This window comes from Bombus pyrosoma, linkage group LG9 (assembly GCF_014825855.1).
Source record: "Bombus pyrosoma isolate SC7728 linkage group LG9, ASM1482585v1, whole genome shotgun sequence".
Taxonomy (NCBI): Eukaryota; Metazoa; Arthropoda; class Insecta; order Hymenoptera; family Apidae; genus Bombus; species Bombus pyrosoma.
This window is the reverse complement of record NC_057778.1, coordinates 7,070,476-7,091,573: the sequence shown is the minus strand read 5'-3', so window position 1 is coordinate 7,091,573 and position 21,098 is coordinate 7,070,476. Positions and strand designations below refer to the sequence as shown.

Genomic DNA, 21,098 nt, shown 5'->3' with positions numbered 1-21,098 from the left:
GAGAGGTTGTTTTTAATATGCCTATTTTTTTTATTAGCGATAAAATAGTATGTATATATATATATTTCACAACTTATAAATAATTAATAAAAGGTGCTTCTCTGAAACAAAACATAATTTGCAATTAATAATTTTAGAAACAACGCATGTGTACATATATATCAATCATATCTAGCATATGGTTGTATCTAAAACGTTTAAGGGGGCGAGTAAAAAAATAAAGACTAATTGCATTGCATTCGCGATGCTTGTTCAATTTCCCGTTTTTTATTCCGCGTTTTGGTGACCCACCCTTGCAATCACTTCATCCAGTATTTGCGTTAATTCCTTATTTTCTTTAGTTTTCTGTTCAACCAATTCGGCCAATGAATTGCTCTTCAGCTCCGCTTTCCGTACCAACGCATGAAGTTTTACTGTTTCATCTTCATGCTGTTTTCGTATAGCATCCAGTTGGAAATTAGCTCTAAAATATTTTAAAAATATATAACTTGTTCCTTTCGTATTGAAATATTTCAACTTTTCTAAGTACTTACTTTTCAAGCTCGGTCTTAGCATGATTCTTCAATTGATCGTATCGTGTTTCCAAACCTTTTATTGTTTCCATGTTTTCTTGAATACCCTCCTTCAATACTGCCTCGTTACTTTTATACACAGATACGAATCCTTTGAGCTTCTCGTACTTTTGATGAACATCATTGAAAGCAGCTTCTGTGTTGCTTAAATGAACATTTGTAGCTTGTAATTCCTCTTGGAGTTTTGCTTTCTCTTGTTCGAAATTCGTACGATCTCTTTCTCTCTCTGTAAGCAGTCGACTAATCGATTTTTCATATTCTTCGACTACGACCCTGAAATTAATATTTCGCGATTATTTACATATCAATACAATATTATATAAGTATTTACATTAACAACACAGTATTATACAGGATAGGGTGGATAAAGTGTTACAAGCTGTTTTCTACAAACCATTGCAGATATCAACTTCAAATTTTCAGGCTTTAAATGATGCAGAGAGGATAACATTTCAGGGTATAAGATATTGTGGGGGAGAGTGGAAAACAAAGATATCAAAGGAAATGTATTTTGCTTTGAAAATTATTTTTCAAATATGCCACCTGATTTAGCACCAGTTGACCCTTTTTATGGGGCTATGTAAAGGAGAAAATGATTGCAGCAGTGGCAACTACGAAAGAGGATACGAAAAAAAGAATTAACACTATAAATTCGTAACTTCAGAAATGTCAAATATTTAACAAAGCTATTATCACAAGAATAAACGTGTGTTTGGGAGAGAATGTACAACTCCTTGAACATCTAATAAAATAATTTTCAAAGCAGAATACATTCCTTGTATAATGTATTTTCTACTATAATTCCTTAACTATGCGAAATAAAAAAGAGCTTTAGATAAAAGTTATTAGGTTTGATAACATTTGTCCGAATATCGAAAAATTAATATGCCATTTCATTAAAAAAATATGGGTGTAGTAATCTTTTCACCCTTGAGAAACTCTCCTCCTTAATTTCTTACACGCAAAAATATCAACCCCTCTGCATCATTTAACACCTGAAAATCTCAAGTTGACATTTGCAATGACTTTGGAGAAGACAGCTTGTAACACTTTATCTGCTCTACTCTGTGGAGAAAACTTAGAATAACTTACGTCATTTGAGATTTACTTTTTATCTCTTGTGCCATTTGTGCTTGTAATTTGTTAACTTTTTCTTGAAAAGCATTCTTTTGCTTCTCTAATTCAGCTTCGTGCTCTTTCTTTTGTTTCTCTAGTTCTTCTTCTAGCTGTAATACAGTTGTCCTTACTAATTCTAATTCCTTACTAATATTAATATCGGTAATAAGTGGAGTATCTGATTTTGATTCTTCTACAGGCTGTTCCTATATAACATAGGTATAAATATGTATATTCACCTAATAACAATATTCGTAAAGACACGAATTATGATAAATTACAACGTACTTTGCTTGCCATTTTCTCTTGAAGTTCATCTGTTTCCTGTGTCATATTTGTACAAATAGGACTATAAAAAAGTAGCCTATCTATAGCTGCTATGGCAGGATTACGTTTAGGAGTATCAATATTCACTGGTATGCTTTCACTTTTGCCGTTTTGTTCCTCGTTTATGGATTGTATATTTCCTTGAGGTAACATACTAGTATTTGCTACCAATGGATCAAATTTTACATACAAGGACTCGCTTCTCAAACGATTGATAGTTTTCGAATTGCCGTGATTTATTAAAAAATCGAAGCTCGTAGGATCTTGGAAGACTATGATATAAAATGACTATTAATAACTGTTCATTGACATAAAAAAAAAATTCCTATGAGAAACACTCACTTTCGGATGTCGCGCTAATGAAACAATCGGTTTCTCCTGCGAATTCCAATGAAGATTTACAAATATCATTGGCAACCTGTTCAGCAGCAGATTGCAGTTGTTCGAAATTTGGCTGTTCGATGTTCAACGTAGTTAACGTGGTGCTCTGTCGTTGCGGTTTGAACTCCGTATACAGTTCCTCTCCCGGTGCAGTCTCCGAAATCAAAGAAATATCCTCTAATATAATAGTGGTATCTAATTTCTTGTCAGAACACTGTTCCTCTACATTCTCGTTTTCATTTTCTTTTATCGAACTTATTAGATTTGTCTTTAGCAAATCATCTGTCCTTAGCAAATCATCTGTGTTCTGCAAATCGTCTGCTTTCTTGTCAAAAGATTTATCTGATTGACTGGTTTCTACCTCTTCTTTTCTAGGAGTAATAGCATCTGTGTTCAAAGTATCTTCTTTTAACGAAGGAAGTTCGAGATTATTAACAACACTTTCTGTTATTACTGTGTTCTTAATCTCTTGACAAATATTCGTAGCAGAATTTTCTTGAACCTCAGGCGTTTTTGATCTCACGAAAGAAGTATCGTCTAGACAAGTCTGTTGTTTGTCATTTATAACATTTACATAATCCTTTACATCATTGTTAGAAAAGTTCAATGAATTTGTCAAACTACTATTTATATCTCGACTTTTATCTTGAATAGGACTTTTCACTGCGATTTGCGGAGATGAACTTACTGCTATGTTAGAATTATTCACAGGAGACAAAGACTTTGCCAATTGATTTTCTACATTGTTCTCATCTTCTTGAGCATCGTTTTCGCCTAACTTCGCCGAATCTGTGCTGTTCAATAAAGAAGAAAACGTTGGTACACTAGGCAATGATGACTCTTCTGCATATTCCGTGAACACAGACGTTGAATTACATACGGAATTTACAGTATATGGTATAAAATTGAGAGACAAAGAATCAATTTCGTCCGAGTTATTCTCTATCAAACTAGATTCCTTTTCCCTAGGAACACCTGTGACTTCTTCATTAGGTGACAAACACACAGTCGAATTTAAGTTGGACTCTATGCCACGTGGCAGTGAAATCTCATCAACGTCATTTACGGAGCTATTACTCGTCTGATGATCATCGCTACTTTCATTATCCTTATTAGCAGAGAAGGATCTGTTTGTTATTCCTTCTAATCGTATAAAACTATTTCTCCTGTTTGATTCTATAATCGCTACGGGCAGAGGTTCCTTGATGCAAACGGTGCCTACGACAGGTATTTCTTTAATTTCCTCTGTAGAATTAATCAGCGTTGAATTGTCATCGACAACTTGCACTGTTTTCCGAGACTCGGTCAACGGAAACTCAGAGAGATCTTTGGTAATATCGACTGGTAGCTCGTCAGTGGCAGATGCGAATGTTTGATCCTGACTGAAGTCTTGAGAGTTTTGGAGAGTACTGTATGAACGATCGTCGTCCTCGCTATTTAAGTTTATCTCTGCACAACCGGCGATCAGGTCTCCTAAACCAGATATATTCGAGTCCACGTATGAATCGTCCAAAACCTGGTTGGGGCTCTGAGGCGTCGAATCTGCACAGATTCCACTACTGCTCTTTGTGCTTAAAGTACTGCTGAGACTCTGGAAACTGCTTGCCGAGGACAAACTTTCCGGAGCCGAGTAGGTGATCGATCCAACGTCGGCGAACTCACGAGCGAATCGAACCTTCACCTCATGCTCTGCACTTTTAGAGGTAGAATTGTCGCCACCACTCTATGAAACAGAAAGAAGACATTATTAAGCAACAGAACAGAAATGTTACATCAACTAGAATTTATTTCTTTTTCTATTTTTTCAATTGCCATTCGTTTTGCCAAAAATGTAAGTGCAATTTCGAATGAAAGACGAATCAATAATCGAGTACAGACTCTAAAAACAACCTCTTTTGTTATTAAAAATCAGCGAAAGCTGTTGAGAGATTCAAGGACACCAATGAATTTCGATAACGACGCTGGGATTTTCCCAACCAACCCTGAATACGTTCAGTTCCTAGCTTACATTCGCGTTAATTAATGAGAAATTTTCCGCTGCAGCGTACGCTTCAACGAGTCTAAAAAATCTATATCTGCCTCTGCCAATTCACAGGCGCGAGAAGTTCGCGTTTAATTTGGCTTTCGACTAGTTAGACGCAAAATACCGGCGGCGTGGGCGATGGCGATGGCGATGGCGATGGCGGCAGCAACGTCCTTGCCGGGATCGCGGCAGCTCGATGAAGCAGTTTATTGATATATTCCATTTTTTCGCGTAACAAACGTAGAATAAAGATGCGTGTTCAACGAGCAATCGTAGTCCACTGGCAAAATTCGCATCAGCTGATCTCCCGAGGCAAGGCTCGCGGATTTCTTTCAGAAATTGCGCAACTTCTTCGTCGCTGAGACTAATTATAAAATATACCAGCACGAAGAGAGGGAGATGGAGATTTTGTTTTGACCGATCTCGCGCCAGTCTTGTCCGCGAATCCATGCCAAGAACAGTTATGAGTGGACGGTGCTCGCGGCGAAAAAATACCTCGGTCCTGCGATCGCGATTCGCGGTGAAAGATGGTGGCTGTCGAGACGTGGATACAACGGTGATCATATAAATTCAGGTCTAAATTTGAATCCAAGAGCGAGGACCTTCTGCGTGAAGTTTCTTACGATTCGATCATTTAAGAAGATGCATCGTTGGATTAAAAATTTCGGTGTTCCTCGCGAAAGAATTGAAACGAGTTATCCGGAGATACCGAATTGCTCAATGTCTGTCTGATGTCTAATTGCCTCTAATCTGTTGATTGTCTAACAGCGTATGTATCTATTTCTTACACCTCGTTCAAATTATTCAAATTACTTGAATTTCATAGCTTAAACGAGTTTTCAAGTGGTTCAGTGAAACGTCTTACGTGCCGTAGGAAATTTCTGAAGAAATTGAAAATCCAACAAATCGAGCGATTTCGTTATTCGAGAGTTCGTGCAACTTGAACACAATATTATTCGCGGATTTTTTTCTTTTCGTTAGAAAGTGGCGTTTTGAGAAGATTACCTTGAAGATGAAATTCCCCATGACTTCCCGAAGGGCCTCCACTTTCGGCTGTCACTGCTAGCCGATATGAGGCCATATTTACACGCGGGTTCACAGAACCCCACGTAGCGAACTTTCTTTCTTTCTCCCCGCCTATATATCCTCACCCCTGACACGTTTATTTCCGACGACACGGCGCATCTTTCGTTTATCATTTACCCCATTCGCGGTCTTGTGTATTTTTTCTTCGATTTCTCGTTTATAAGCGTCTTCCTTTCGTTCCACCCCTCTTGCCCCGAGAGAAGAAAGAAAGCTCACAGTGGAAAGGCTTATTTTCACCTTTTTATAGCCTCGAGCTAGTTTGATCGAAGATTGCAAGATCGTTCGATTAAAAAGTTCGTATCAGATATACGTACGTATTCTCGCCTCGAATACATTACACGTACGATATTCACCGACTTGGAAGAATTCGCTAATTTAACGATATCTTTCAGAGATATGGCCAACACTCGTCTCAATTATTAATGTGAAACCTCTCTCGATTCACTCTCTCGAGTTTACCCACTTTTTGCTCTAATAAAGTCGCCCAGGTTTTATCTGGAAATTTTCACCGTAAGCTCTAATCCGAACAAGGAGAGAAAATCGAACGAAGACGAACGATAAATTCGTCCTACTCGATTAAATCCATAAATGCAATTAGTAAGACTCATCCGATTTCTGCGTTTAATTAAGACATCAGTCTGTTGCGTCTTGCTTCTGATTTGATTAAGTACGTGAAAACATACCGCGTTAGAACGACGGACAAACATTTTACGGACAACAGATGCATTTAGAAAGTAGAATATGTAAATCAAGCACTAATCTAACAAGCTAACCATTATGGATTAGGTGTAGCTACTCTATAGCTCGTGTTATGCGCTTCTTCCTTCAGAGAATACGTCACTAATTCCATGAATATTGATGGTGCTTTTTTAGTGCGTCTTGGTTTCTGTGGAAATTACATAATTGTTTACATTGCATATGGATTACACTTCTTAATGCATCGTTATCCAATTGCATAGCAATGGCTATGATAATAAGGTAAATAGTAACAAGATAATATAATATGTGTGGTAACGTTAATTATTATAAATATGGATGTAGTGATAGACAACGTAATTAATTCTAGATAACTGAAATACGGTAATAAACGATTAAAGGGCGCAGAAAAAAACCAATCGAAGGAACAAAGAATCATCGCCGCGTCAATCAAGGAGAAATTGTGTTAAGAACAAATCAATCTCATTCATAGTTCGATCTAGAAAAAAAAAAAAGAAAAAAATATGAAAATAATCTTGCTCGAAACTGAGAGATGATAAATCATAACATGATAATCTGATAACCATGAATAACAACGTATAATATCTGACGAAGACTGATATACGCAACGTGGTGATTATCGTTTAACGACTGATTACATTTTTGGATGTCAATCAAAATTCTTTGAAAATAAATTGACAAGATCAACGACTTGACATAGAAAAATAAAATGCGACGCTAACAATTGAATTTGGGTCGGTTCACACTTCACACGCGAAACCTGTAAACCTTCGGAAGCATGTATGTACTTAATTTATCTTTAATCTTGAGAGGTTTGTGGCATTCTAGATATTTACTACATTGTTAACCAGCACAAATATGCTTCTGTTTATACGCACATCGGTTTACACAATTATTAATCCTAAAACTAAAGAGTAATAAACAACAATTTGAATAATTTCTTGCAAATTGCTTGTTTATAATGTAAACTTGTTTTTCCCCTTGCAATAGGTTTATGTTGTTTTCACGTATTTTTCATCTTCATTTCGTTGGTAAAAGCTGTATACGTTGCCATTATTGTTATTGTTATTTTTCAGTGTTATATATTGTTGCAAAGTGTTATAAATTTTTGTTATCCAATTATGCCAATAGCGGCACACGATGATTTCTACATAGGATAGCTGATGAACAATGTGCTAAAATCTGCTGTCTGTTCGGAACATGCCTTTCGTGTTCTTGCCAATGCGCCACAAGGAAGTTCGATTACGGATTCGCGGGAAATCGATTTAAAACGTATAGAAACATTCAAAGACGATGGCCGCGTGATATTTGCAGAAATACTGAAACGTAGAAACGTCATTCTGATAAGCGTAGAAGACGTACATTTCTGAGACGTACATTTTTAACGATGTAAACGATGTTATTTATACACGGTGATCCAACAATAACCACGCTTATTATTAAAGACATGAAAAAAGGTCGATATTCGTCTTTTTTTTCTTGCTTTAATAAAAGAGATGAGAGTAGGTGACAAACAATTTCGTCTCTTCTGAATCATTCTGTACGTGAAACAACGTAATTTACAATCTTCACACTCGAATGCATCAAGGTTGCCGGCAGCAATTACTCGATTTCCTAACCGTATGAAATGATGAGGACATTTTCATGAACCGTGGCAAACTGTCAATTATTATTATACAGTAGGCGCTTTTACTCGTTAAACCTACGGTATAAAGTGAACGTGTTTGCTCGAGCTCACCGTACACGAAGCGTTCAAGCGAGTGAACCGATGCAGTCACAATATCACAGGCAATTCCATTCGAAACTCGAGAGGCTCGTGCTCTCCTTATTCGGCGTATTCTTGACATCATCGAGACAACACATAGATACTATCGCTATGACTCATTCCCATCTGGACGCGATGACAGAGAAAACCAGAGACATTTCTCTCCCGAGGGGTGTGTCTCTTTTTCTCTCTCTCATCCCTCTATCATCGTTCCATTCTTTCGAGTGCCGTCTTCGATATCGATTTCGATTTACAAGAAAACAGAACACAGTCTTTTGCTCAATAAACTCTGTCCAATAACGTTCGATGGAAAACGGCGTGAAAAGTAAGAAACGTGAAACTAGGTCTAAGACAACGTATTTCCTTCTTGCGGTCTGCTGGTCTTCGTCGGAAGGATTCGCCGGAAGACACTCACCGGACCTGACGATCAACGGAGGATACCTCTGGTCGAAATTCTAATATTAGCGCAACGCATTCTCCAGTCGATACTCTAGACTCTAGACATCCACCACTACCACTGATCTCCTCGCGATGGCACGCGACACCATATCTGTAAGCGTGTGTACGTGTGAACGCACTACCACGAGTACGCGACGACAGAACACGATGATGCAAAATATAAGCGGCTCACCTTTCGAAAGATACGCGATTCTGACAATCTGTTGGAAACGTTTACGGCTAGAGCACGTTCGGTACGGAATGAACCATTTCTAGGTCGTAAAGGATGATCAACGACGTGAGAGTCATCGCCACCGTCTTGCCACGATGATACGCGTAACTAACACTTGCTACTTGTAGGCCGCTGTCGTAACGTCGAACCGCGCACACGCCGCACGGGCATTATGCTACAAAGATCACCAACTATGGAAGTGGTGGGACACGATTCCATGGCACCGAATGGTGCGACGGCGTGGCGCTATCTGGAGTGACGTATGAATACTCGTTAATCGAATTGTTCAATTGCTGAGCAGGTAAAAAGTGAGCAAGTTATCGATAGATCGAATTAATAGACGATTTCGCGTAGTGACGCACCCTTTGAATTACTTTGAACATTATGCTCAAAATTTTGTCAACTCATTCAAAATGTATTAAGACTCGAGGTTCACAACTGGTCGAGACTTTCAATAACTTTAAGTCTCGAATCATGTTCGAAATGATTCAAATTTTCAAAGAATTTAAAAAATTTCGAGTCACTTCAAAATGAAGAATCAAACAGTTATCAGACACGTGACTGTCAAACGAAACGGAGAAAGAAAAATGATACAGAGACTGAATAATATAAAACATCTTTGTTTTTTTTTGGCATATTACTAAAAGCTGCAGGTACTTCCTTGGAGTTGCAATTTCTGTCTGAATGTGTGTATCTTATGATGTATGAATGATAACTATATTTTTAATCTTAACTGTATTTTAATCGGCACTTTCTCCTGGGCAGAAATAACTACGTATTAAGTCTGATTTGAATGCGAACGAGATCTTTGTGTATATTGAATAAAATTGGGAAATGGGAAATAGGGAAATATCGAAAGCTACACATTGACAAAATTGAAACATGGGGAAACCATATAAATAAAATCCTAATATAAAATACAATAAGTGTATCGAAATCCACGTTTCCTTAGATAAAAATATAACCAGAGGTACAATGCTTTTTTATAATAATCTAAAGAACCGGTTTCATCTTTGTAGTACTGATCGTGTGAATAAACCAGTTTCTGTTTCATGTACAAGAAAGAACATACTATAAGAATGTCAAAAGGTGCGTCTCAACTGGTATTCGTAAACAATTCGCAAATAGTATACGAATTGTTCTGTTGTCTATCTCGTACTATACTGTTTCTGATCTATTCGCAGAAGTACACACTTCCGACGATTCATGATGTATAAACATAAGCTAATAATATTTACATATTTATAATTTTCTATAAATTTTAGTTAATCTTATTGTTTAAAATTTTTTATCTGTAATGACTAGCAATTGCACAACGAGCAATCAACGAATTGGTATAAATTAATTGTAATAAAGTATTTAAATAAATGTTCGGGAACTATTCGTGAATTTGTTGCGAAAAGTGTTCACTAACGGTTTATGAACATTTTGCGAACATTGTTTGCTAACATTCACATACAGTTTATCAATGAATAAGCATTTCTAGATTAGTAACGTAACATATGAAAATATTAACTGTACTTTCCTTAATTAATCATTCAGCGCACATGACAGATATTATGATATCTTTAGGTCAAGTAATGTACAGTTATATATAAGCCAGATATATTCAAAATATTTTATATATGTATATACGAAATAATTGTACAAATTATATGCGAGTATCTTTTTTACGCGCTGAAGAAAGATATTCCTACGCGGGAAGCAAAACTTATTTTCGTTTCAAGGTGCTCCTGGAGATTCAGGGTTTATTTATAGGGGACCTCTGGCACAACTGTTTGCAATAAAAACAGAGAGGAAAGATGACCGGGTTAAAAAAGGACATGATAAAACGATAAGAACGCGGGTTATGCCAACTTAAAGTTCATTGTCATGCGCGTTGCTGGCGCGTTATCATTCGCAAAAAGAGTATATAAATACCTTGCGGCGAGAAGGTTGCACAGGCGGCGAATTATGAAGAGATGCAGTGATTTCTCGAAGCACAACTCGAGTTCCTTCGCGAACAGAACCACTCACATTCCTTGGACTTGACATCCTGATGATATTTTCACAATTTTGATTACAAATTCGATGATAATTTCATTAAATGCATTCGTCGTTGCACCTTTGACGACTACAAACACGACACGAAATTAAATTCGATTGTGAAACGTTTTGTACACAAATCAAAGGACACTAATAATTGAATGTTAGCATTCCCACTGCATGTTACTCGACGTTATTAGTAAAAGAAAAGCGGCTTCTTTCAAGCATATATTCGTTTTAAATGTAAACTTTATAGCACTCGAGTTTAGTATAATATTAAAATAAATAAACGACTTTGTCTCGTAGAAATTCCTTGTACACGTTCCTCGATATCGCCTTCGATACAACGTTTAGCACGCAACCGCTTTCTTAACGGCCGTCTAGCATTTGACAACTTGAATATGAACGTAACAACCAATCACGATGCATTATTACGTTTCTAGAAAGAACACTGTGGCGCTACGCTACTATTTTTTACTGTCGATAATATCAATTCCGACATTCATCCTCGTAAGTTAAATTCTTTATGAAATTATGTATGTATATCGTAATGAATTATTTTTTATTCTGATTGGATTATTTTATCTTCTTTGGAGAAAAGATTGATAAAAGATTAATGATCAGATTTACAAGTATTTATTGTCAAATTTTTCATACAAATGTATATAAACGGCCGCGCTTTATTACAAGGCAGTGTAAATTCATCACGAAATTTTTTAAATCTTTTGATAATTAATAGTCTTATATCGTCATTTGTGCATTCATGCTTACGCATTCTCTCTCTCTCTCCCTTTTTTTTATTATTAGTACTTCACAGTGTACATATACATAAAAATACATTCACCCGGCTTAATAACGCATTGTTATAATACGTTGCGTTAAAATAAAGCATGATATATAAAAGAATACTATTCACAATATTTAGCTCAGTACTAATAAAAACAGTTGTTTTTAAGGACACTTTTCGCAGGCACTAATGTTTTCTAGAGATTTATGAAAATAATTGTTATTTTTAATTCTGCCTGTATTAATATAATGTATTATCAAGATTCACTGCATGGATATAATCACAGAAGATAGCCATAGATAGGCTTATGTGTAAGTTTACATTTCTTTACGTAAGGCACTTCTTTTAAACGTTTACAATAAAACAAATATATAATATTAAATAAATTCAGTATCACTATGGACACTACTACACAAAATGGTTAACACCTTGTACTGTAAGACTTACTATTACATGATAAATATCATTGTTCAAGGACAACGTACTTCAATAGGGAGCACCGTATTATTTACGATAATAGTACAGTATATACTGTAATTATCGTGCATTCGTGCAATCTCGTATTTTCTAGGACATTGTGCAATTTTACAAAAGGCAAAACTGTTCAAAGCAGTTAATATTTTCTGATAGATACATACATTAAAATCATTCACCAGCAGTTAGTAAATGAAATGCTGAATCAAAGACTATCAAGTATTTATAAATATTTAATTACGTATACGGATGTAACTGTGGTGGAGGACGCGACGGTGTGGTAGAATTTTTTTGACTACTAGATGGTGGAGTTAAAAGACCACTTTCATTTGGACTCTGTCTACCAGGTTCAGCATTAGAGTCAGATTCATTTGTATCAGTAGAAGGTATTTCATGTACTAATCGTTGCTGCGCCCTTTCTAGCATGTTCAAATCTACAACATGAGTTTGTATACGATGTGATTCATCCATTACAATATTAGGCACTGTTGCCTTAAGTCCAGATCCAGAATGAGACTCCACAGGTGTTATTGTAGACCTCAAAAGGCACTGAGAATGTTCTTCAGCAGTTGTCATTGCAAAGGGTGTAAGCCATTTGACACAGGGTGCAAGCTGTTCCCATGGAATGCGTGATACTCTTAAAGCACATTCCCTTCCTTGTGTATGATAGATAGCCGCTGCAGCTATGTGACTATAAGGAAACTTCAAACTTCCTTCATCCAATGTAGCTAAATCTAATAGTTGAGCCGCCTGAGAATATTGTAGACCTCCATATTGTGGGTAAATAAATGCATTTGGCCTTGACCAATCGCCCGATTCAATTTGCATATAGATATTAAGCCAGCCAGGAGCAGTGACTGGGGATAAGTTCCACCCAAGGCCTTTTAAAATCACTAATTCTTTTCCTAAAATTTCTTCCTCTGTGCAAGCTCCATCAGTAACATATGCAAACTCTGCTATTTTGGGTGGATATATTTCTTCAACCTATAAAAAGATTATCGATTATTCATTTAAAACTAATAAATCGGTAAGTAAAAAAGAAAGAAAAACAAATACATATACAAACCTTGGCAGCTATGAAAAGGCATGTAATACCTATTAATTGCAATTGATTTTTGGGTACATTTTGATGAATGGACAAATATCTGTCTATATAATCCATTGCGAGATAGTAGGTCTCTCTATGTAGCTTGTATACTTCACAAACTTCAATCAACCAATCTAACAAAATTGCTCGCATTCTTGGTTGTAATGTTGGATGCCTTTGGAACATTTGTGGATTTCTTTGAGTAATAGTCTTTTGATCTCCCAAACACATAAGAGACCAAACTTGAGAACCATCAGCCCATGGAAATGATGGTAATGGGCTAGGTCTATTTGATGTATTATTAGAAGATGATGGTGTTAAAAAGCATGTTGCAGTTCTTAATTCAGACCATGTGGCTGGCTCTTGTTGCTCTTTCAATGGAGATACTTGATGTGGTGTGCATGAATTTTCTAAAGAATGTACTGTATGACATGATTCAGTGTATGACACATGTGATAAAGCTGGTATTTTACTAGGCGGATATACATTTTCTGAATCTTCAGAAATTTCTGTTGCCCGTCTTTTACGTTTTGAAGTTTGTGTTACTACTTTTCCTCCTTGTAAATAAGTCTGTGATTTTTTCCCGTGTAAACTGAATAAGGGAAGAGAATGATTTGTTATTGACATTATTGCAGCAATATCAAATTATATTAAACAAGCTTAACGTCTTTGTAAAGTAGATAAAAATATTTTTAGAAGGTAACAGAGAATTACGTCCTAATTAACGTCTAACATTTTTTTGAAGTTAAATATATTCCATAGAAATATTACAATTTAATAAGGTCATTTACAAAGTATTCATGAATCTACAGAATAAAAATCCAAGCATATATTATTCATATAATATTGTTACAGCTTTTAAAAAGTAGATACTGATTAAAGAAGGTTATACATGCATATTTCTCAAATTTTTTTTAATTAGAAAGCACAGGAAATTGTATAGATCAGTCTAATTTATATTAAACAAATTCTAAATGCTTCTGACTAAATACAGAAAGAATTGTATGAAATTTTGAGACCAAATGGAAACTCGTTCGCTCACCTCGTCTGTGGCATTTTGCTTCGGAATTGTCGACGTGTTCAAAAAATATTTCGAACGGAAACGGACCTTTTTAATATGGATACAAATTAGCCGGTATTTTAATTTAGCGTCCGCTCAATTATTACAGTATACGCTCCGTAATTTAGCCAGGAAAATGCCGAAAAGTAAAAGAGCGCGCAAAACTTACACGCACCCGATCGCCATAATGCACGTATACTTGGCTGCGTTTGATTCAATATTTTATGTCATAACTATTCATTTATAAAATGTTTCTTAGCACGAAAATTTCTTAAAGTCTTTTCTAATACAGTTTCAAGCTTCGAGATATCACAGAATGGTAATTCTTCAAAAAAATACGGGACGTGGAACTCGAAGCGCGGGAGACCAGCGCGCGAAACGATGACCAACCCCTGCTTGCAATATGCCACTGTCACGCCCTCTATATGTATAACATAACCTCAAAGGGGGAAAAAAATTCCAAATTTTCAATAAACACTTTCTTTGAAGTCCTATCGTTTAATTTCAGTTCATAAACACTATTAATTTCATGTACATGCATTGAATTTAAGGACTATACGAACGCAGTGCAACGTTGGCGTCCTCTGACAGACGCCCTGTTCTTGTCGTGCTTTTACAAGGTAAAATGTTGTAAAAGTTTGTAAAAAAACACTGTTCGTTAACCAGGAGAACTATATTTTACTCAAACAACGCGATACAGTCATTCGAAAACATTAAATATTGTATACAAGCGATGCATAAATCCAAGGAGTCACAGCACCCACGCGTTCTGCGCATCTGTTTCCCGCTCGATTTTACCATAACTTTTTCGAAGAATATGAGAAAATATTATCACACTTGAACACACTGTATACACTTCAACTAAAACAGGTACATAATCGTGCAAAAACGAGTATATACATATAAAATAACGCTTTTGATTCACGAACTGAAGTTTACGTGTTACTTTCGCGGGAACGCCAAACCTGTGGTCACCGGTCGTGTATTTGAGGCGCTGCTGTGCAATGGTATACACGATTCCTATTGGTCGCAACGAAGAGCACAGCTGGCGCTCAGCTGATCTGTTATACACACACAAATGTGTACTAATGCACGCATATACTTACGCCTTGACCACGCGGGAAATGTACGCGCGTAAATTGCTTTCCCTCTAAGGAGAAGTCATGAATCATAGAAATAAGAATAAAAGATATTTTGCCACGTATTACTTTTCCGTAGATATTATAAATCAATAATTTCGATATATATATCTTCACATATTCCACTTAATTGAATTTAAAATGTTTAATTTACATTTTTTTCACAAAAAAAATTTTTTATTATAATAACATATCTATGAATTGACGCACATTGTTAATATCAATGTGTGTCAATATCAAATTGTCTATTTGAATGTAACAATATGATCGCAGACGATATACCACAGAAGATAGAGCATAGATCTAACATTTTATAAAATTTTGTATAACTGAAATACCGATCTCGCAAAAAATTAGTTGTTTTGCGCCATCTACGACTTAGAATAGTTATATTTGAGATTATATTCAGTCACAAACGAAATACAGAATAGATCTATCATCCAATGGATTTTTTGTCTTACATGTCTGGGATTTTAAGGCCCCTTTACCATGTTGGTCATTTCCAACATTACCAATTCAACACAGAGTAAGATTGCAACTTTACTAGCGGTTGATAGCCTTTTTCCAGTTGTTCATCTATCCTATTTCCCTCTAAAATTGAAAATAAAATCTCTGTCTAAAAGAAAGAAAAAAATTCTAATGATATGATATTAACTATAGAACATTGATTAAATTATTAATCTATTTCTGTAAATATGTAATATTCAATTTCCCGTATCTCTTTTGTATTTATGATCATACTTAATTTTAATTCTAGCCATTATTAGTCCCGTTATCTTGTTTCTGTCGAATTGAAAATGATCCAGAAATAATAAGTATGATGGAATGATAAATATGATTATTACTTTTTGTCTGGTTCATTTTTATCAACTGAGTATTATAATTTCTAGTAGCAACAGCAACTAATGTATGGCGCTCTATTTGCATGTGTAACCTTACGAATCAGTGAGTTATCTACTTTAAACATTTTCATTGTCGTACTTATATTTTTATATATTTTTCATTAATTTTATGATATATGAAGGAATAATTAAAATATATTTTATATTACAATTAAACGTAACAAATCTATATTTTTAATTTTTTAATCATTCAATAATAAGTATTTTTAAATATTTCAATTTATTACAATTCTAAATAGTTTTGTTGTGTTCTTGAAATAAGATAGAATTAATATCAAATTTATCTATATTTAAAATAATATCTTATTATTGGCCATGTGTTTTCTCTCTCTCTTTCTTTCGGCTATCTCTCTCTTTTCTATTGATATATTAATATATAACATTAAAATTATACATTTGGGTATGGGTTCCATGTTTATAGAATCCGACACTGCGCTTGGTAGAGAATATTGATAATCAGTTGGCAATCCTCCGTGATAGTGTCATCGTACCATGGGGTACTTGACCGAGGTAGACAGCCCTGGTTTTCTGGAAATCGTCAGTGGTCCGGTGCCATTAAACACGTTATATGTGTATTGCAATTTGATCCCGTAGCGCTGGGTCAGAAAGTAAGTTATACGAATTCCTGGGCATTCGGGTCTCTGCAGGTGGGTCACTAGAGTTTCTTTTTACATTCAGTCTTTCCGATGTCGTAGCAATTCCTTCTCCGTTTCGTCGTTTGTATAACATCCAAGACCTGTCATACTGAACGTTTCAGAAAGATTATCTTTGCTAATCTTGTTTCGCTAACTTTAGTTACGTATGTGGCTAAAATTTCCCTACTTCATCTGTTCGTTTCTTTCGTTTTATGATCGACTAGTCTTCAATCTCAATATCGAGACAAAAATTCCATTTATATTTCGCCATCAACTACTTTTTTTAATCTGAAGTTTTTTTATTATGTAGTTTATTCAATTAAAAAATTATAATAATTACTTTCATAGGACGTAAATGTACGTGAGTTTTTAAAAGGTGATGCAGGGCATAATGCCAGTTAAAACAAAATCTCGTGTTCCTGAAAATATGGGTATCACAGGTGGTTTGGTAGATGCCAGAGATAAGCAAGTGTTAAAGGAAGCAGTAGAAGCAGTTGTTAACAGCTTTGCTAAGCATACTCAAGGCTATGGAAGAGGTATTACTATTTTTTTCTTTTTATTCAGTATTAAATTTGTTATATATTATTTCATTTTTTCTTATAGTAAATGTGGTAGAAGCTTTACAAGAGTTTTGGCAAATGAAACAAAGTAGAGGAACAGAGCTAAGAAACGGAGCATTAGTTATTTATGAATCTGTACCTGGTACCAGTCCACCTTATGTATGTTATGTTACTCTCCCTGGCGGATCTTGCTTTGGTAGTTTTCAAAATTGCCCCACTAAAGCTGAAGCTCGTAGATCAGCAGCAAAAATTGCTTTAATGAATTCTGTTTTCAATGAACATCCAGCACGTAAGATAACAGATGATTTCATAGAGAAAGCTGTTGCAGAAGCAAGAGCTAGCTTTGCCAAGCCCTCTGCAACTTCCAATGGTGTTGGCAATCAAACACAGGTGTGCTCTTAATTTTATTCTTTGAGTATATTTATTATTCATGGGAACTATATTAAATGAACTGTTTAATTTTTAGGGAAATGGAGATGAGAAAGAAGATCCAAATACAGGTATAGGTGCATTTCGTTTTATGTTGGAATGCAACCGTGGGAGAACAATGTTAGAATTTCAAGAATTAATGACGGTCTTCCAATTACTTCATTGGAATGGGTCTTTGAAAGCAATGAGAGAAAGGCAATGTAGCAGACAAGAAGTAGTTGCTCATTACAGTCACCGAGCTTTAGATGATGATATGCGTAGTCAAATGGCGCTAGATTGGGTAGCAAGAGAACACGAAAGCGGTGGCGGCGTTGTTGCTATGGAGTTGGCATTGGCTGAAAGAGAACTTGAAGCAGCACGTTTAGCTGGAAGAGAACTTAGATTTCCTAAAGAAAAAAAGGATATATTAATGCTTGCACATGCTCAAGTATGCCCTCAGTGATTTTTACAAAGTGATCGTGCAATTTACATGCAAAAAGGGATGCGACGCTGGTTTTGCAAAAGCTGGTATTAGGGGAATATTTTTAATGACATACAATGTCACTATATTGTGAAGTGCTTTATTGTTGTCTAGCATTGAGACACGTAATCAATTCCGTCCTTTTTATGAAGTATTTTTGGTGATAATAGAATATTAATGGAATTATAAGCTTAATGTATTTTTAAGAATACTTTAAATGCGTGACTGATATTTTAAACTGCGATAAAAAAATACGTGCAGGACAAACCATTCAAATCAAAATTAATTATTAATTGTATATAGATATATTTCGATACAAAATCTTGTCTTCCGTTACAACCTTATGCCCCTTCCGCCTCATAATCATAGTATTACATATGTTCGACATATAGGGAGAATGCTTGGTGATGTATTGCTTGCCTGAGGAATATAAAAGAAATATGAATGGTTTTTTTATCAAAACATCAATTCATATGTTTATCATTTATGAAATCATGATTCTATGTTATACATTTACATGATATTTACAAAACATGGACAGATTTGCTGTACTTAAATAGTTATATACATGATATAAATTGTTTTAAAAATATTTTATTACTATTTTTAGATATCGATAAATACATGTTTTAATAAAATGTCATAATTTTAATCACATGTGTTGTTTAACCCTAATATCAAGGTTGATTAGTAACTTCAAGGGCAGCTTCTTTCAAGGGTAATTTTGTGCTTTCGGCTTCTGCTTCTTCTTCTTGCATCGGATGAGATAATACCTTGTCTATAATTCCAAATTCCTTTGCCTCAGTAGGACTCATGAAATTATCTCTTTCCATACAACGTTCTGTAAAATCATAATGTATTATAAATATTTAATTAACATGATTTTACAAATTCACATACCTATTTTTTCCAGGTCTAAGCCTGTATGCTTGACATATAAATGGTTGATTTGCTTTTTAAGCTTCAATATTTCTAGAGCTTGTATTTGTATATCAGTAGCTTGGCCAGACACACCTCCTGATGGCTGATGTGTCATAATTCTTGCATTAGGCAATGAATGACGCATACCCTTTGTTCCTGCAGCTAATAATAAACTTGCCATTGAACATGCTTGCCCTACACACCATGTTGCAACAGGAGGTAAAACATATTGCATAGTATCATAAATACCAAGCCCAGCTGTTACACTTCCACCAGGCGAATTAATATACATATGAATTGGATTTTTACTATTTTCTGATTGAAGAAATAAGAGTTGAGCTATCACTACAGACGACACATTATCTGTGATCTATAAAATGTTATAATTTCTTTTATTTTTTAATTAAAAAATTAATGATAAATCATAAATTCTAGAAGAGTTTAAATGTAAATGGATTAGAAGGAACAAGGTACACACCGGGCCCATTAAACAAATAATCCTTTCTTTTAAGAGACGTGAGTAAATATCATATGCACGTTCTCCTCTTCCACTCTGTTCTACGACTACAGGTATAAAATTTAGGTACCTACTGCATACTTTCTGACCAGACCCCTGCAAATTTACAAATATTCAGCCTTAATTATGAAAATGTAATAATACTAATAGACCAAATTTTTGAAAATTTAAAAACAAAAAATTAAATATTGTCATACTAAAATACTTACAAAAATTTGTAGTAAATTATTTACTTTTTTTAACAACATTTTGATAATTTCACGTTTATTATTTTCATTAAATTCGGATATATATTACTGCAAACAATATTTTACATAACAAACTAATAAGCAGTCTGAGAGATCTTTGTTACGAAAATAAAGAATAAAACATAACCTAAGTAAAAAATTTGTTATTATGATTGATTAAACGACATAAAAAAAAGTCTCTTCATTAATACAGTTGCATCATTTGTATCACGGTTAAAATAAGATAATCCAAATACTTCATTTTTCATACTATTGGTTTTGGCTGTTGAAGGTTATATTTTATTTCTTTTAATTTAACTTTCTTTATATAAGGAAATATTTAATATATTTCATTTTTTATCTTCAAGTCTCTATTCGAACAAATCCGTTAATCCAGTTACAAAGAATTTTTTTATGAAATGGCTGTCGAAACTAACTTGTCCTAAGTGCGACGTAAATAGGGCATTTCTTTATACAGTGTGTTTTATTCATTTGCATTATGACAAGTATCGTAGAATTGATGAACTGATTGCGCATAGAATATTACGTTTATAATATACGATTAAAATAACTTTATATATATATTATATAATTAATTAAATACATGTGAACGGTCTTTAATGTTTTTGTTATACGCACGGTCGTATATAATTGTGGTTATGTAACGTTAAGTTTGTTATGTGCATTAATGTAGCCAGTTTAACTAAGGAGAGTACAGCAGAAAAACGAAGTTTAACATTTAAGTAATTTATGAATTATTGCAAATCTCTATTTGTAATATTGTCATCTTATGATAGTTTCATCGACGCCCATTGGTTAGTAAAATCAATTTTACTTTATTTCAATTAAGGTTAATTCTATGTTTGAACGTAGAAATCTTATCTTTTTAAATTACGAAATTTGTATATACATGCAAAAATATTTTTACAGAGCAACAATGAATATATATTCATTATTCAGGACTACCTCTCAAACGATAAAATTTATGGCTCCAAAACTACCATCAATGGAATCATTCACAAAAATTATACATCGTAATATGCACCATATATGTGATAAACAATATTCAAATAATTTGTCAAATATATATATGAACAAAATTAGTTCAATATTATTGCAACCGTCACTACCAATGTATAATATCATATGTGGTTTGAAAATGAAGACTGTGTTAAAACGAAGGTGTAGACATTGCTTATTAATGTGGAAAAATGATAG

At 34.6% G+C, this 21,098-nt stretch overlaps 4 protein-coding genes and 2 long non-coding RNA genes across 13 annotated transcripts; 3 read left to right on the top strand and 3 right to left on the bottom strand.

The window, feature by feature from the left end:
• Window positions 1-6: 6 nt before the first annotated feature.
• LOC122571106 (transforming acidic coiled-coil-containing protein 3) lies at window positions 7-11,039 on the bottom strand. 2 transcript variants are annotated; one of them, XM_043734401.1, is made up of 6 exons: window positions 10,578-11,039; window positions 2,358-4,119; window positions 1,977-2,287; window positions 1,665-1,894; window positions 534-845; window positions 7-463 (listed from the first exon to the last, which is right to left on the bottom strand). In XM_043734401.1, the coding sequence occupies exons 1-6, from the start codon at window positions 10,689-10,691 to the stop codon at window positions 268-270; spliced, it is 2,925 nt and encodes a 974-aa protein (XP_043590336.1). In that variant the 5' UTR covers window positions 10,692-11,039; the 3' UTR covers window positions 7-267. The 2 variants fall into 2 exon arrangements, with proteins under 2 accessions (XP_043590336.1, XP_043590337.1); XM_043734402.1 differs by lacking the exon at window positions 10,578-11,039 and adding an exon at window positions 4,544-4,738.
• Window positions 4,854-7,170, top strand: LOC122571120. 2 transcript variants are annotated; one of them, XR_006317953.1, is made up of 5 exons: window positions 4,854-5,188; window positions 5,294-5,815; window positions 5,898-6,172; window positions 6,292-6,483; window positions 6,572-7,170. It is a non-coding gene; the product is annotated as an uncharacterized LOC122571120 (long non-coding RNA). The 2 variants fall into 2 exon arrangements; XR_006317952.1 differs by having other exon boundaries at window positions 5,898-6,483.
• On the top strand, window positions 8,625-10,046 carry LOC122571121. Its single transcript, XR_006317954.1, has 2 exons — window positions 8,625-9,627; window positions 9,700-10,046. It is a non-coding gene; the product is annotated as an uncharacterized LOC122571121 (long non-coding RNA).
• A 263-nt stretch (window positions 11,040-11,302) lies between the features above and the next one.
• LOC122571110 (G1/S-specific cyclin-E1) lies at window positions 11,303-14,375 on the bottom strand. Of its 2 annotated transcripts, XM_043734416.1 has the most exons (3): window positions 14,073-14,375; window positions 13,010-13,622; window positions 11,303-12,927 (listed from the first exon to the last, which is right to left on the bottom strand). In XM_043734416.1, exons 1-3 carry the CDS (start codon window positions 14,084-14,086, stop codon window positions 12,181-12,183), a joined length of 1,374 nt encoding a protein of 457 aa, XP_043590351.1. In that variant the 5' UTR covers window positions 14,087-14,375; the 3' UTR covers window positions 11,303-12,180. The 2 variants fall into 2 exon arrangements, with proteins under 2 accessions (XP_043590351.1, XP_043590349.1); XM_043734414.1 differs by having other exon boundaries at window positions 13,010-14,375.
• Window positions 14,376-16,598: 2,223 nt separating this feature from the next.
• Window positions 16,599-18,536, top strand: LOC122570909 (protein limb expression 1 homolog). Of its 2 annotated transcripts, none has more exons than XM_043733881.1 (4): window positions 16,599-16,739; window positions 17,115-17,302; window positions 17,370-17,716; window positions 17,793-18,536. In XM_043733881.1, the coding sequence occupies exons 2-4, from the start codon at window positions 17,146-17,148 to the stop codon at window positions 18,195-18,197; spliced, it is 909 nt and encodes a 302-aa protein (XP_043589816.1). In that variant the 5' UTR covers window positions 16,599-16,739; window positions 17,115-17,145; the 3' UTR covers window positions 18,198-18,536. The 2 variants fall into 2 exon arrangements, with proteins under 2 accessions (XP_043589816.1, XP_043589815.1); XM_043733880.1 differs by having other exon boundaries at window positions 16,614-16,778.
• On the bottom strand, window positions 18,486-20,695 carry LOC122570910 (ATP-dependent Clp protease proteolytic subunit). 4 transcript variants are annotated; one of them, XM_043733883.1, is made up of 5 exons: window positions 19,863-20,695; window positions 19,615-19,749; window positions 19,116-19,506; window positions 18,872-19,056; window positions 18,486-18,635 (listed from the first exon to the last, which is right to left on the bottom strand). In XM_043733883.1, the coding sequence occupies exons 1-4, from the start codon at window positions 19,899-19,901 to the stop codon at window positions 18,893-18,895; spliced, it is 729 nt and encodes a 242-aa protein (XP_043589818.1). In that variant the 5' UTR covers window positions 19,902-20,695; the 3' UTR covers window positions 18,486-18,635; window positions 18,872-18,892. The 4 variants fall into 4 exon arrangements, with proteins under 4 accessions (XP_043589818.1, XP_043589820.1, XP_043589821.1 ...); XM_043733885.1 differs by lacking the exon at window positions 18,486-18,635 and having other exon boundaries at window positions 18,790-19,056; window positions 19,863-20,028; window positions 20,152-20,695; XM_043733886.1 differs by lacking the exon at window positions 18,486-18,635 and having other exon boundaries at window positions 18,790-19,056; window positions 19,863-19,949; window positions 20,152-20,695.
• Window positions 20,696-21,098: the final 403 nt, after the last annotated feature.

What these genes read in the sequence shown, in the direction of transcription:
- LOC122571106 (XM_043734401.1), bottom strand. Translation starts at nt 10,691, where the DNA reads ATGTCAAGTCCAAGGAATGTGAGTGGTTCTGTTCGCGAAGGAACTCGA. An exon ending in TGCAACCTTCTCGCCGCAAG is followed by an intron (nt 4,120 to 10,577) that starts GTATTTATATAC and finishes TCTGTTTCATAG; the next exon opens with AGTGGTGGCGACAATTCTAC. An exon ending in AAAAGTAAATCTCAAATGAC is followed by an intron (nt 846 to 1,664) that starts GTAAGTTATTCT and finishes TATTAATTTCAG; the next exon opens with GGTCGTAGTCGAAGAATATG.
- LOC122571110 (XM_043734414.1), bottom strand. Translation starts at nt 13,657, where the DNA reads ATGTCAATAACAAATCATTCTCTTCCCTTATTCAGTTTACACGGGAAA. An exon ending in GCCTTTTCATAGCTGCCAAG is followed by an intron (nt 12,928 to 13,009) that starts GTTTGTATATGT and finishes ATCTTTTTATAG; the next exon opens with GTTGAAGAAATATATCCACC.
- LOC122570909 (XM_043733881.1), top strand. Translation starts at nt 17,146, where the DNA reads ATGCAGGGCATAATGCCAGTTAAAACAAAATCTCGTGTTCCTGAAAAT. An exon ending in TACTCAAGGCTATGGAAGAG is followed by an intron (nt 17,303 to 17,369) that starts GTATTACTATTT and finishes TTTTTCTTATAG; the next exon opens with TAAATGTGGTAGAAGCTTTA. An exon ending in GTGTTGGCAATCAAACACAG is followed by an intron (nt 17,717 to 17,792) that starts GTGTGCTCTTAA and finishes TTTAATTTTTAG; the next exon opens with GGAAATGGAGATGAGAAAGA.
- LOC122570910 (XM_043733883.1), bottom strand. Translation starts at nt 19,901, where the DNA reads ATGTTGTTAAAAAAAGTAAATAATTTACTACAAATTTTT. An exon ending in TTATTTGTTTAATGGGCCCG is followed by an intron (nt 19,507 to 19,614) that starts GTGTGTACCTTG and finishes AACATTTTATAG; the next exon opens with ATCACAGATAATGTGTCGTC. An exon ending in CTTAGACCTGGAAAAAATAG is followed by an intron (nt 19,057 to 19,115) that starts GTATGTGAATTT and finishes ATGATTTTACAG; the next exon opens with AACGTTGTATGGAAAGAGAT.